At 38.0% G+C, this 14,312-nt stretch overlaps 1 protein-coding gene across 4 annotated transcripts in view; it reads right to left on the reverse strand.

Annotated features, from left to right (window-relative positions):
• Positions 1 to 1,583, reverse strand: part of LOC137261903 (putative ammonium transporter 1) — a 35,421-nt gene extending 33,838 nt beyond the window's left edge. For 2 of the 4 annotated variants that reach the window (XM_067799711.1, XM_067799710.1), the window contains exon 1: positions 1,340 to 1,531. In XM_067799711.1, coding sequence (XP_067655812.1) covers positions 1,340 to 1,472 — 133 coding nt within the window. In that variant the 5' untranslated portion in view covers positions 1,473 to 1,531. Of the gene's footprint in view, positions 1 to 1,339 lie in introns of all 4 variants that reach the window. The other 2 variants (XM_067799712.1, XM_067799713.1) reach the window with 2 other exon arrangements.
• Positions 1,584 to 14,312: the final 12,729 nt, after the last annotated feature.

Raw genomic sequence — 14,312 nt, forward strand, 5'->3', positions numbered from 1 at the left:
TGCATATAAATCCTAACATATTATTTTCAGGTTACCTATACAAACATCATCGTGTCGAACCTACACCTGTCTCGACAGTTATGTCAAACCTCGAAAAGCTTGAAGTATTTACGTAGGTCACGTCGACACGTATTTGATTGCAACGGTCCTCAATATGTATTATGATTTTAACAAACACGGTCACCCTGACATCCAGTAATGTTATTTTTCTGATCTGATATGCCTCTCATTGTGAACGTTATGTACCAAATAATTGCATGTCAGCGTGCATGCTGAATACAATGTCAGCAGCGGTTCCCAATCATCTACCCTGTACACACGCCATCCGCAAACACGCGGGAGCAGCGAGCTTCGCTTCTAGGCAAATGAAAAGTGTACGCGACGCCCTTTTTTCCACGTGACAGACACAGATAACAGATAACACTCGTGGTCATATAGCTAGAGCATTTATCAAGAACCCCTACCTTTCTTTGAGGCGTGAGGTGTTGATAATAGAGATGCTGGCATTCTTGCATTTTAATGCACGTTTGCAATAGTATCAACATCACATTGCAAAGGACTCGTCAACTACACAAGAGCGGGCGTGTGGTTGTTGATGCAGGTGTCTGTGTAGCATGATAAAATGATACAGCGACGGTGAAGGAAAGAGAGGCACAATGTATCACACTTTCAAAAGCAGGGGACAAATTACATGAACATCGTAATGGAGGGAAACGTCATTTGTCACATATCATATGTGTGTGTGTGTGTGTGTGTGTGTGTGTGTGTGTGTGTGTGTGTGTGTGTGTGTGTGTGTGTGTGTGATATCATATATATATGTCATATATCATATATATGGGGATGAGCGTTACATAACAGCTGAAATTAATGTCTCTCGCAATGACCCTTTACAATATGGAACCAATACCAAACAGCCTCCTACGGAACGGTATTTTCCTGGATTTATGTCTTATTAAATGCATTACATGCTATGAAATTATGCATATGTCGGTTGGGGTTGCGTCATTTTTAAACGACTAAGGTCGACTTTAACATATATACACATACACAGAAATATATTTTTAAAAAATCCACAGTTATCACATTTTTTCTTTAATAACACTACCGAAAAAAGGTCGAAACTAATCATATATTAATCTAGAACGAAAATACCTATGCGTCCATCCGGAAAGGTATTACATAAGCAAGGTTTGCTTTTATACCAATGTAATTTGCATTTGAAATAGATATATTAAAATATAAACAATATGTATGAAAAAATCCTGAAAAGTGATGATGATGCTATAAACAAAATGATATTGTTAAGAAGTAAAACTGATTAAAATTCAAATGTACTTACAATATACAATCATCCCCATGACAATAAGGAAGAACTGATCCAGATTTGCTTTTAAGTTGTTGAGATTGGCATCTGATTTTTCTAAAAGTGTTTTTAAGTTGACAAATTCCTCCCATGTCACGTTTGTAGCCATGGTGACGTATCTCACAGAAACGATCCGCCTGTCTCCCTTGCTTTGCGAATAATGCTCGAATGTGCCTGTAGTGTCATTTTATGTCCGAATGAAGTCATTGAAACTCCGTATCAGCTGATTGGTTGGCGCTACCTTTGCTTTACCGGTTATAACAGCGCATGTTCTCTGCGCAGCCTTCTTCAGTCTCGTCACCGGCGAGATTTTACATAACCCTCGTTGTTTGTAGCTGAAACAGGACTGAATCATTTTAGAGGATCGACAGTTACACGGACGTGTTTCATGCGTGGAATTAATTTTAATCAAGTTCTTGGTGTCGTGGTACTTTATTTGAATTAATACATTACTCTTATCTGATGTTATACATGATTTTTCGATTTGATTAGCTAAACACGTTATTAAAACTTTAAATATTAATGTAAACTAACGAATGTTTTTCATCTATTTTGACTGCCTTGTTACATCATGTTTAGGAGCAACAGACCATAGAAAACATAATGTTCAGTGACCCGGAAATCGCCCACGTGTGACATACAGTATTTCACAGGTAAGAACTCGCTGACCTGTTGCAGTGTTCGCACACTCAGAAACTATGAGCTGTATGTTCACATAAATGGCAGTTAGAAAAGAAACCACTTAGTTTGGAGCAATACAATTCTCCTATATATGAACTTAAATAACATAAAGGGCTAACTGGATAGGCTTGTTACAAGATCTTTCTCATTTTTATCGCCTTAATACTTTATGTCTTAATGAGATTATGACCTGACAGCACTTTTTGCAACTTAGAAAACGTATTAACAATTGAGAAACCAAAATCGGTCAGTAGCAACGAATTTCGTTGTATCAAGCTTTGGTTAGGGATAACTGTGAACATCTGGTCGCTAATATCACGTGTTCGATTGTTTCCATGGTAACTGGTGTGACTGTCGATTTTCGCTGAAAAAACACAAGCTCGCCAAGATTCGACATTTGTTTGAAGTTTATATCAAATAAGAGTCCGATTCAGTCAATGTCGATTTTGAACTGCAACGAAGCTAAATGACGTACGCATTAAGGGCAGTTAACCGATGGGAGGTGGGTGGGGATGTGGGGTCCGGAAGGCTTCCTTGTGTCCATGAACAGAGGGAAGGAAATTCCTAACTAAATCTACCCAACCGGTGATATGTTGGTTAATCTTAATGGCTTAGGACAAAAATCAAAAGCAGACCCACCCATCTAAGTCCGCTGATCGAGATGACCTAGAAGGGAAAAACCAGAACGCATCATTTGATAAACTTCTTTCACAATAGGTTCACAGCTGACCAGAAGAAACTCCTGAGCCATTGACGCAATAACACAATTAAAAAATCACACACCTACAAATGATACATTACATGACCAATCTGATCGCCGAGGCATTCAGTGCCCCTGAACTGAAAGAGTACGAATGTACATGTATCTCATTCTCCACGAGAATACATGTTGTCTCGATTTTTATTTTACTTTCCGAATTCCGAACTAAGTCTCGTCTGTGCGACAAATTACTGAATAGTTTACAGTTGGGGGATTAGGACTGAGATTCCGTTAATAGAATTGTCTGGTATCAATAATCTTTAAACATAATTAAGTATAACTGGAAGCATATGGTAAATACTATATGCATCTGTCTAGTGAAATATGATTTCGTGACATGAAGAATTCGGTATTTTTTCACTTGTGTTTTACTTCACGCGACATATATGACAGATAGATCCTGATTCACCAACATCCTGAAATATCCTCTACGTATATATGTGTGTGTATGTTTGTGACCGACGAGGCCGATCCTTTACCCTCGGATCCGCTTCCCAGTGTGTCTCCCGACGTCTGGCGACGTTGACAAAGACGACAGCTCCAGGGCACCTTATTATTTCTGCATCTGATGAAACGGTTTGACGGGTCCACCGTCTATATCACGTCATGCTTCACCGCCCATTCGGCACGGCTGCTTGAATCAGACACACGACGAGTGAGTGAGTGAGTTTGGTTTTACGCCGCTTTTAGCAATATTCCAGCGATATCACGGCGGGGGACACCAGAAAATGGGCCTCACACATTGTACCCATGTGGGACACACGACGAAGTGAAAGATACATCTCCCTTCTTATAATCATCTTCATCCTCATCATTATAACACCATGACCCCAAACGAAGTACACAGTGATATTATATTCACGTCTCAGCGTTGTATGACATAAAACGTATATTCAGATATAAGAGTCAGTGCAATTGGTTGTGACTCGGCGAATGTCATGTCAAGCTATGCAAGAGGGTAGAAACATTATTTTATACTTATAAATGCAATATTTTATCCATGTGAAATAGGATTTCGAGGTTGCGGTATTTAGACGCATGACTTAGCAGTAATATGAAAAGAACACCTAACTTTTTTCTGTAATTTGACAGAGTCGAAAAGGATTCGTTGAGTAACCAAGTAATGTCGTCACGCCCCGGACCAGGGTGTGATTCCCCTCATGGGTTCACTGAGTGAAGCCAATGGGTGGTATTCTGTTGATGGAATATTGCTAAAGGCGGCGTAAAACTAAACTCACTCACTCCGTTTAAAAAAAAAGTTGTACACTTTATCCGTAGCATGCTTAAAGCAATATTTAAATGCACTTTAAATGTTAATATATATCTGCCAGTTTCTATTCTTTAAGTTGCGGTGTCAAAATAATAATCGTTTAAAAATCTGTAAGGACCGAGCGTACGTCTACCAGTAATATGTTTACCTGTCAATAAAGGTTCATGTCAGTTTTCAACACGGTTAACGTTGTTTATTAGAGAATCTTTAGTACAAGTACACATAGTATTTAAAGTATGAGTGATATTTAAAATATGTTGCATGCTTAAACTTGCCTGTTCCATGGTTCGGATAGCATCAAGCTATTCCCATCATAGAACAAAATACGAAAAAAAGAAAGAAAGAAAGAAAAATATAAAAACCCAAAAATAAATAAATAAAAAAAAGACTAAAAAATAAAAAAAAACTGACATATGAAATAAAAACAAAAGCCCAACATGTATATTTAAACGCAGAGGGTAAAAAGGTCGCACCCATGGTAAACTGTCTTAGAGGTTTTAAATATCGTCTCTCACGGAAAGCGTTGCAAACAATGTACATACAATTTATTTTGCGTATTTTCGACTACTGTTGTCACATCTGGGACAACTGTACCAAACAGCAAGCATTAACACTTGAAAAACTCAATCTTGATGCACTCAGAACTATTTGCGGTGCTGTTCGCGGTACGAGTTATAAGAAAATTTATGAGGAGACAAATTTCCAACAACTATGTACTCGTAGACACATCCAAAAACTTACATTTTTCTATAAGATGGTCAATAATTTCACTCCAAAATAGTTGAGCAATCTCGTCCCTCCTAAAGTATCTGACACAGCAAACTACAGTTTTCGGGATCGTTTGAAGCTTAAAACTATCGATAGCAAAAGTGCAATTTATGTTAGGTCATTCCTCGCCGAATATTGTAAGATTGTGGAATTCTTTGTCTACTGGTCATAGAGAATCGGCTACTCTGGGTAGTTTTTTTAAAAGAAATAGTGTGTCATATAATAATCAAACCTACTTTAATTTAAACTCAGGATCAAGATTCTGTCAGATTATTCATTCGTGGCTCAGGCTCGGTTGCAGTGATTTAAACGCACACAAATATGAACGATTTTTATCTTCAAACCCGTCTTGTTCTTGCAGCTACTCTTACGAAGATCCAATTCACTATTTCTTTTCGTGCATAAATTACTCTGACATAAGACACAAAATGCACTTCACTACCAAAGGATATGATATCAAATCAATACTATACGGCCACCCTAATGGATCTGCTAACGATAACCATGAATTACTAGAATCTATCCATTCTTTCATTGTACTCTCAGGCAGATTTGTGTTGTAAATTGCACCTCCGACACTAATGATCTTAATGTTATAAGTGGCTATGTTATCACGTTTTGATTGTTACATTCTCAGAAAGCTATTGTTTATTGTTTGATATTTGCATGCTTTTCTCCTCATGACTGCTTTATATAAGTTACTTGTATCCCGGAGTGGTATTAACATAGGCAATATATTGCTTGTTTACCAATGCAATTCCCCTTCTGGAAATAAATATGTTTAAACCATATTTGTGAAACAGAAACCTTTATTGCACTCAGGTCGGGATATTGGGCATCAGGGTACAAATATAAACAGCTCCGGTGGGATAGTTTAAATGAAAATGTGCCGTTTTCATGATGATCTGCCCACAACCTATCCCATTGTTGTTATTGTTAATCCCCTTGATGCATTCCCTTATGTTGTCTTACTTAATCCCTGTTATATGTATGTATAAAAGCCGATTCTGTGCTGTGTTGCTTTACTCTTGTTTGAAAACGGTGTAAGAAGCTATACCGAAACGTAGCACCACAGAAATAAAGACGGTTTTATCCATTAAGTATTATACTGTTCTGTTTTCGTGATAGTATTGCAGAATGTAGATAGTTTCTTCTAAAAAGCGAACTGTTTTAGTGCAAGGCCTTCGGTGTTTTCCCCCGCTTCTAAATCCAGTCGGTTATTCACCCATCAGAGTGAATATTGGGTCAATTAGTTCTCAGGTGTAAATTGATTTGCAGCCGGCGTAATTGACTCGGTATGAGTGTTGTTGCCACTGTCTTTGTATTGTCGTTATATTCTCACATTGCAGAGAGCTTGTGAATTTGCAATGTTTTTCTTAATCGCTGGCCATTGTGTTGGTAAATTGTTTTTAAAAACCTATACATAGCCGTCCATTGATACAATTGACTGAATTAATAGAACTGTGAGAGTTTATTACGTTCCAATTATCACTTTATTCTTGTTTAATGACATCTTGGTCTCAGAAGCGAGACCCCGTGGCACTATCAAAATAAAGAAAAGAAGCATACGGCGTGAAATGTAAGACAGGGAATTAATACATAACTAACAGATGGGTATTTTGTCTGAACAAATGGTGTGCTGAAATTACTTATGAAACACATCTGAGTCCCGACCCACAAAGTGTTCGTAAAATTACGAGATGTCGTAACTCTATAGTTTATCACAGGTTTACGAATGCCGAAGTGAACCATGACTATATTCTAGGGGTAACCGATCTTTAATAATTGGGCGCGTGACTGAGTTGGGTTTTACGCCGCTTTTAGCAATATTTCACGAACATCACGGCGGGGGACACTAGAAATCGGCTCATTGTACCCATGTGGAGAATCGAGCCCGGGTATTCGACGAGACGAGCAAATGTTTTAACCACTAGACTACCCCACAGCACCGATCCTTAATCACTGCACTACTATATTTGATAAAGGACAAGGTATGGTAGAGGCCCTTACTGGCCCATAACATGTCATGATTATCAAAATTTTACAACACGATAATTTTAGCATAAAAGGAGCTAAACTAATTGTTGAAGTTACCTCCAATTGCATTTTTATGTTTTAGTGTTGTTAGTTTTCCTCTTTGACGACCTGAAAGTTAACATATTTTACAATATCTTCTAGAAACCTACATTTTCTGATTTTCAGAGTGGTAGAAAAGTGTGAGCAAAATTGTTTCACCACATATGAAGAGAGTAAATTAGAATGCACACCTAAAAATTGTGGTGGGTCACACTTTTGCTCACGTCAAAATCTGTAAAAAGTAAATTTTTTCGGTTTATGAAATTGCCCCATACAACATCTCAAAAAATAAACATTGACATAAACTAACATCTTTAAAAACAATCCATCACATTTACACATCTGTGCCATGATGCATTATATTTTGAATGGTTTTGTGCTCTAAAATACACATATCAAACATCTTTATTAAAATTTTCAATATCATAAGACACTCACAAGGCTGATTTATGAGAGGTAAACATTGGTTTTGGGTTGTTGGTCTCTGCTAGAAAAGTAAGAAGATGTCTGAAGATTTTCAAAATATGATCAAGCAGTACTGTAAAGGTGAGAATCTTTGTTATTATGTAAGAATTTGATCATAGTTTTTCTATCATCTGTACATCAAACACCTTTGAGTCACCTGTCACTGTCAAAATAACACTGTCATTCAACAGGATTGCCATGTATAAACATATGGTAATCTGTTACAACACTGGTGAAACAAGCTTTAATTAACATCATGTAAATCCTTTCTTAAGACACTGACCATTCACCTTTTCAAGTCGGTCTAGTTGCCTTTGTTCCCAATATTTTAAATTCATGTTTTATACATTTTCATCTACTTTAGGTTTATACACTTTTGAATACTGCAGTTCTTGAGAGTGAATCAGATACTGAGATTGATGACTGTGTGAATGAAAAGTAATAGTGGATGTTTTATATCTTTAAAGTGGATAAGTTGTGAGTAATTACTCTGTGAAGTCCTTTGAATACTGACTTTAACATGTGCATGGTGTTAATATGAACCTGCGCTGACAATGAAATTTCACCCGAAATGGGCCCCTTTGAGGTCAAGACCTGTGATTGTTAGTGCAACATGGTTGGCTATTGTAATAACACATGATGATTGAGATGTTAACTGTATATTTGCTAAAACTGGTTGTAAATGCTGACTTGTAACACTTACTAGTTGGAATGAAGCTGTGCCCAAAATGTAGCTTTACCCCAAACAGGCCCCTGTGATTCTTAGTACAACGTGTTTGTTATCATGCTTACATGTTGTACAGTTGACACATGGATTACATTTGCAAAGAATGCTGTGAATAATGACTGAGTTTTGGGGACACAATTGGCAAGAAATTAAATCAACAATGTTTTTCAGCATGACTACCTGTCGTAAAACTGCTGTAATTTGTATGTAAATAAAATGTCAGCTGTAAATAAGCCATTATAGCACACTGATATTTCAGACTTTGTGTTATTTTTCATGGGAACTGATAAAACCCATTTTGGGCAACTCTGCAGTAAAATTACACCTCAGAACATATAAAATATAGCATTTTAATGCAAAGCTAACTTGTCTCTAAACAAATAACATGTTTTCAGCCAATTCTGTTAGTGGGCCAAAAACCACCCTTATCATACCTTGTCCTTTAGTCGGACGCTCGTCACGCTGAAGACCCAGGTTCAATTCCCCAATTGGGTACAGAGAACAACTGGCACATCGTGGATGTAAACTAACCTCACTGACTCAACTTCCGTGAGGGGTACCAGGAATGAATGAATCCCCATATCCCCACTTCTGTATATTTTACACCTTTTTTAGGAGCACGAAACTATGATTATGTGTATGAGAGAGTGGGTGAGTTTGGAACACGAACGCCGCACCGAACTTTCCGTGTGTGTAAATGTAGCTGTACGCCGCTTTTTCAAAAAAAACAAAAAAAAAACAAAAACAAAAAAACCAAAAAAACCAAAAAAAACCCCAACAACAACAACAAAAAAATGTGCTTCCCGTTTTGTACCCATGTGGGGAATCGAACCCGGGTTTTCTGCGTGATGAGCGAACGCTTTAATCACTAGGCTACCTAGGTGAAGGCTCGGCAACATAGATCTTATATGTACATATGAAAACAACAAAAATGGAAAAAACTATTTAGTGAAGATTCTTTGCGGCTGAGCAGTATTTCCTGGGACTCGACCCTGTGAACATAGGTGATGTCAACCTTTCGTTTTATCTGTCAACACTGGAGTTGACTCATCAGCATACAATGCTTCAATAACGATCAGTTCTATTTCAGTTAAGCTGCCTTCGATTAAACATATTGGACATACTAGTCTTTAGACTGAAGACGATTTCACTGGATAAATAAATACTAAACCTCCCAACAATGTATAAGACCAGTAACTTGATTCCCAGTTGTAGATAACTACCCGACCTAAGCTAGACATCACTGGGAGGTCGGTTATTCACGAATTACAAGGAAAACTGACATGATATCGTAGTATCTGGGAATAATCTGCCACCATAACCACTTTCTGAGGAAATCTGAGCTTGGTATTACCGCCCGGTAACGTTTAGGTTCATAAAGAGCATGCAGGCACTTACAGTTCAAAACACAAGGTTACTACAAAGGTTTTAACGTCGGAGACAGATTGCCTGGTTGGTATGTTATTTAAAGCTGTACTCAGCAATATTCCAGCAATATGGTCTGTAAATAATCGAGTCTGGACCAGACAGTCAAGTGATCAATAGCATGAGCATCGATCTACGCACTGACATGTGTCAGCCAAGTCAGCAAGTCTGATCTTTTCCCTTTAGTCGCCTCTAACGACAAGCATGGGTTACTGAAGATCTATAGTAATCTGGATCTTCGATCTTCACACCGACGACAACATGGTGAGGAAACTGACATGTTTGTTAACATGTTCTAATAGCAACCTAACCTCTCAACAGACATGAAAGAGTATAAAAATAAAACGCTATCCAAATGTATCAAATGCTAACACTAAAAATAGACAGTAAGATGTGTACAATTATGAGAAAGCCAGAATGTTCACACATAAATGACAAATATCTACAAGTACCTGAATTGTTGAAAGTCAAAGTTTAAACAAAATATTTTATTGCATTACTATACCATGAACGAGGCAGCAAATATACTCTTTAAAAAGTAGGGGAACCTGAATTTTGATGTCTGGTAGAAAGAAAACCCACTGAGGAACGTTACAATGACATTCATCTTGTGTATGCAGCCTCATTTCACGCTATCACCACACGCAAACACAATGCATGTTAAGCACGTGCACAACGTGGGAGCCTCCTACTCGTGCATGGCCATGGGGTGTCATTATGAATCTTGACGTTTTTCAGGCAGGTCGATAAATCACAGAAGACTATTTTTTCCTATACTTTTCTTGCATCTGTGCGAGGTGAGGGTTTTCAGGTCAAATAAAAAACTGACATGAAAATTGTAAACATGGATTTTTCATGTCATACTCCAGTCATCTAACAAGGGGGATAACTGAACGAACAGCTTCGCTTTGAATGAAATCCATGTGGTGATGCATTCTCAAAACATCCATTATTATTGTGTCAACATTGATTCAATCCCATACATCTCTCCCAATGTCGGCAATCGTACATTGAAAGTACAGTTCCCCTACATTTTTAAGAGCATACATATGAGATAACTCGTCAAACACGTGTGTAGTAAAAGTAAGCCATTTTGTTGTAGAATATCTTTTACGACTTGCCATTCGTTTGGTCTTTAATGTATTTGCCGAATATCGACCAAAGACGGATAATTATTTTATAAATGTATATCACTACTTCTTTCACCACTAGGTTTATTAGTACTACAGTGTAAGATACCCTGATGAGATACCGCTTCCCTTCTGCCAAATCTACATGTGGTATAGCAACTTAAGGCTTAACCCTCTAGGACCCAAACCAACTTTTAGACATCCCAAAAATATGGAACTTGAAGTCTGACACACATTTGGTCTAACTAGAACAGATATGTTTTGTTTTCAACATTTCGAACAGTTGTTTATTCTTTTTTATTTGTATCACATGCGATACGCTGGGTCTTTGTGTTTTGTGAAGGATCCGTATCACCTGTGATACACTTTGGGTCAAGACTGAAAATACGAAACACATACTTAAAGAGACAGAAAACAACACTTTTTGTAGACTGGGTTTATTAATAATTCATAAACTATCTTCAAACGATAAAGAACCTTGGCACAATTTGAATTTGCACAATATATCTGAGTATCTTTGCATTGCACAGATGGAAACTGAACAGTAAAATGTCTGTCGATATCCATTGAAGGATGACACAAGACAGCTCGTAGAATGAAGAACATTTGAACAATTTCATTGAACACAACTTGAACAAGTGAAAGCAGGTGCAACTTGAACAGTATCAGTCAGCATCAAGGATGTTTGGACGGACATGGCAGTTAGGGTCTTCTAGAAATGAGACAAAACAGTCCCCAGGAAGAAGAACCAGAAGTCTATTTGCACAGATGAAACTGACCAAACATCAACATCACCAGTCATGCCAAATGGAGAAGGTGCTCGGTTTTGGGTTGATGCTCCTAGACTTCAAATTCATAGAGAATCCCGGAAGCTCCTGCCCTGCCCCATAGTTTGAACCCCCATTTATGTGGCTTGCTTTTCATATATTGTTTTACTGCAGACTGTCCTTTAAACGCAATCATTACCTCGTCGACTGCACTGTGTTCTTCCTGAGGTATCTTTTTGAAAGCATCTTTCAAGTTCTCCAACCATGGGCGCATTTCTTTGCCTGAGACACTGGTGTTGTCCCTCATATGTACTGAAGTCAGGAGCTTCTGGAACCGATTTCTGGACATTAAATCTGCGACTAAAGGACATCGAGTTTCCATAGCCCAGTAAGCTTTCACAGAGTGAGCAGCAACAAGCCCCATACGAAGATAAATCCCCAGAAACAAGGCAATTTCTCTGGATGCTGTTTTAACTGAAATGCCATCTTATTCTCGATCATTGCATCTGTTATGAGATCCTTGAAATATTCTATAGGCTCTTTCAGCTGTTCGCCTTGAGGAGGCTGTTCAGGAACACCTTTGAAGGTTTGGTTTGGTGGGAAGAACTCCTCATCCTCCCAGAAAGGAGTATCCAACAATTGTGAAAGGTGCTCACTCTCGTCTTGATGTTCTCTAAGCTGTTCTTTGAGTCTTGCAATAGGGATGTCATCATCAGAATCGTACAGTGTTGTTCTGAGCTGTTTGAGAGGAATGCCCTCATTATCTGAAGAATCAGATGTCCAGTTGATGTTGCTGCTTTATGCTTAGATGAACGTCTACTTTTCTTTCTGGGAGTGGCATCCTCACTCTCATCCTCTGTGTTAGGAATGTATTCATCAGAGGAGGTTTCATACTCACTCTCTGTCAAATCCTCATCTAGGATGTTCTCCATTCTGAAGAAATGGAAGGTATTGTATCTGTATTTCACACTCTTTGATACTCTAATGAATTTAATTATAACTACATTTCTCATGATACATTACCATTGATGTTAAAACAGTAAGTGAATTTACACATTCCACGAAGTCCCGAAATGTATCACTGGTGATACAGCAGAATATGCCTTGGTCCCATTGTATCACGTGTGATACATATGATTTTTCAAAATTAACTGTTAAGAATGCATAATGATTTCACTGAAATGTTGACATCTACTGTTACATGCATGTAAAAGAGAAAGGAAAACAACAACTTGAACCTAAATGGAACTTAATTTGAGTCGATCGGGATGGATTTAAATTCCACCCCTTTCACGCATCATCAGACCATGTGCCAGTGATTGAACAGGAAGTGATGGGTGAGTTGAAAATTAGGAAGGAAGCACGAAACGAAATGTGATCGTTAAATATATCATATTAAGAATTCAGACGCTGTGAAATTAATTCTTCCAGTGTAATGAGTGATTAGATACCAACAATTGAATCTTCTGTATCATTTGTGATACAGTGGGTTCTAGAGGGTTAAAACGGCAAATACATGAATTAAAATGTTGAGGTAAAGGTACGTAAGTTTTAACTGCTATGAACTTGTATAAGACGGAGACACATTTTCTTATGTCTTTAGAGCAGATATTTTCACAAGAGTGACTAAAGTGTCTTTTTAACATAGTCAGACTGCAAAAAGTATGTGTCCTCTTTGAGCACGAATTCTGTCTCACTGCCTGAACTTGTTTCTTATTATTTCATCCCAGAAAACCTATTAAATCGGGATTTATGAATGTCTAGAACCTGTGTATATCACATAGAACAAAACCAAAAGCATCATTCCAACAATTAAATGAATGTCGACCACACAGATGTACACCTTCCCTACGTGGGCATTCGGTCCACTTCCCCCAATCACTGGGAAAGTACATTTTCCAGGGTGCTTAATTCTTTCTTAGGCTTGGCCTGGCTTCCGTTGTTATAATTAATACCTCCCTGGCTGGGTGACGTCATTACGAAGCACCTCGCAACGATGCCATACCTTTCCGTCCAACCAGAATACTCACGACTCACGTCTGGAGGCAATTGTTATTTCCAATGAAAGGAACCGAATTGGTAAACAAGCATAACCCTATATAAATAAAACTCCGGGACACAGTGGAAAGAGGAGTAAACATGCCATGATGAATGAGGCAATTGTGTCTTACAATGATTTATTTGATACTTTAACTATGTGCCATTGCTATTTTACACATATACACATTTATGCAAACTGTGTACAGGTTTGTATTGTAAACTGTCTCATATCCCCCCAAATGACTGCTTGTTATGTATATTGTATGTCTTTTAAATGTGTTTTTACAACACCTTAACTGGTGACAATATAATGACCAGCATATAGTAGTATCTGTCTATGTCTGTCGGTTAACGGTGTTTCAATGAAACAGCTGAACTGAAATTGATTACTTTTACTCAGGTCGAGAAAATAGACGTTCATTCAAGTATTGATTGTATGAAGAAAGGGTGTTCGAAGTCTAGAATATCTTTATCAACTAAAATGTATCACCGTGTCTCATCGTGAATATCACGATCATGACAGAAGTGTTACGGACTTGTACTTGTAAACAATGCCCTGTGGATAGCTAATTTTTAAGGGTTGTTTTTGTTGGTCCACAGCAATTTGTTTGAAGTCTATTTACACAGCAACTCGGTAGTGTAGGCTAACACTTTGTCTCCGAATATATATGTAGACTGGTAAGAAACCCGGTGAGAAGGGAAAACCAGAGACAATCTAGACTTGCTTTATTTAGGGTTTCATCGTTACGGGAAGGGCTTGGAAGAAGGAGAAATTATGTGGTTCAGGGGCTGTGAGCTGGATTAATAGAAGTACAGCAACGGTTTAGTCTCTAATCGCCT

This window comes from Haliotis asinina, chromosome 14 (genome assembly GCF_037392515.1).
Source record: "Haliotis asinina isolate JCU_RB_2024 chromosome 14, JCU_Hal_asi_v2, whole genome shotgun sequence".
In the NCBI taxonomy this organism is placed as follows: Eukaryota; Metazoa; Mollusca; class Gastropoda; order Lepetellida; family Haliotidae; genus Haliotis; species Haliotis asinina.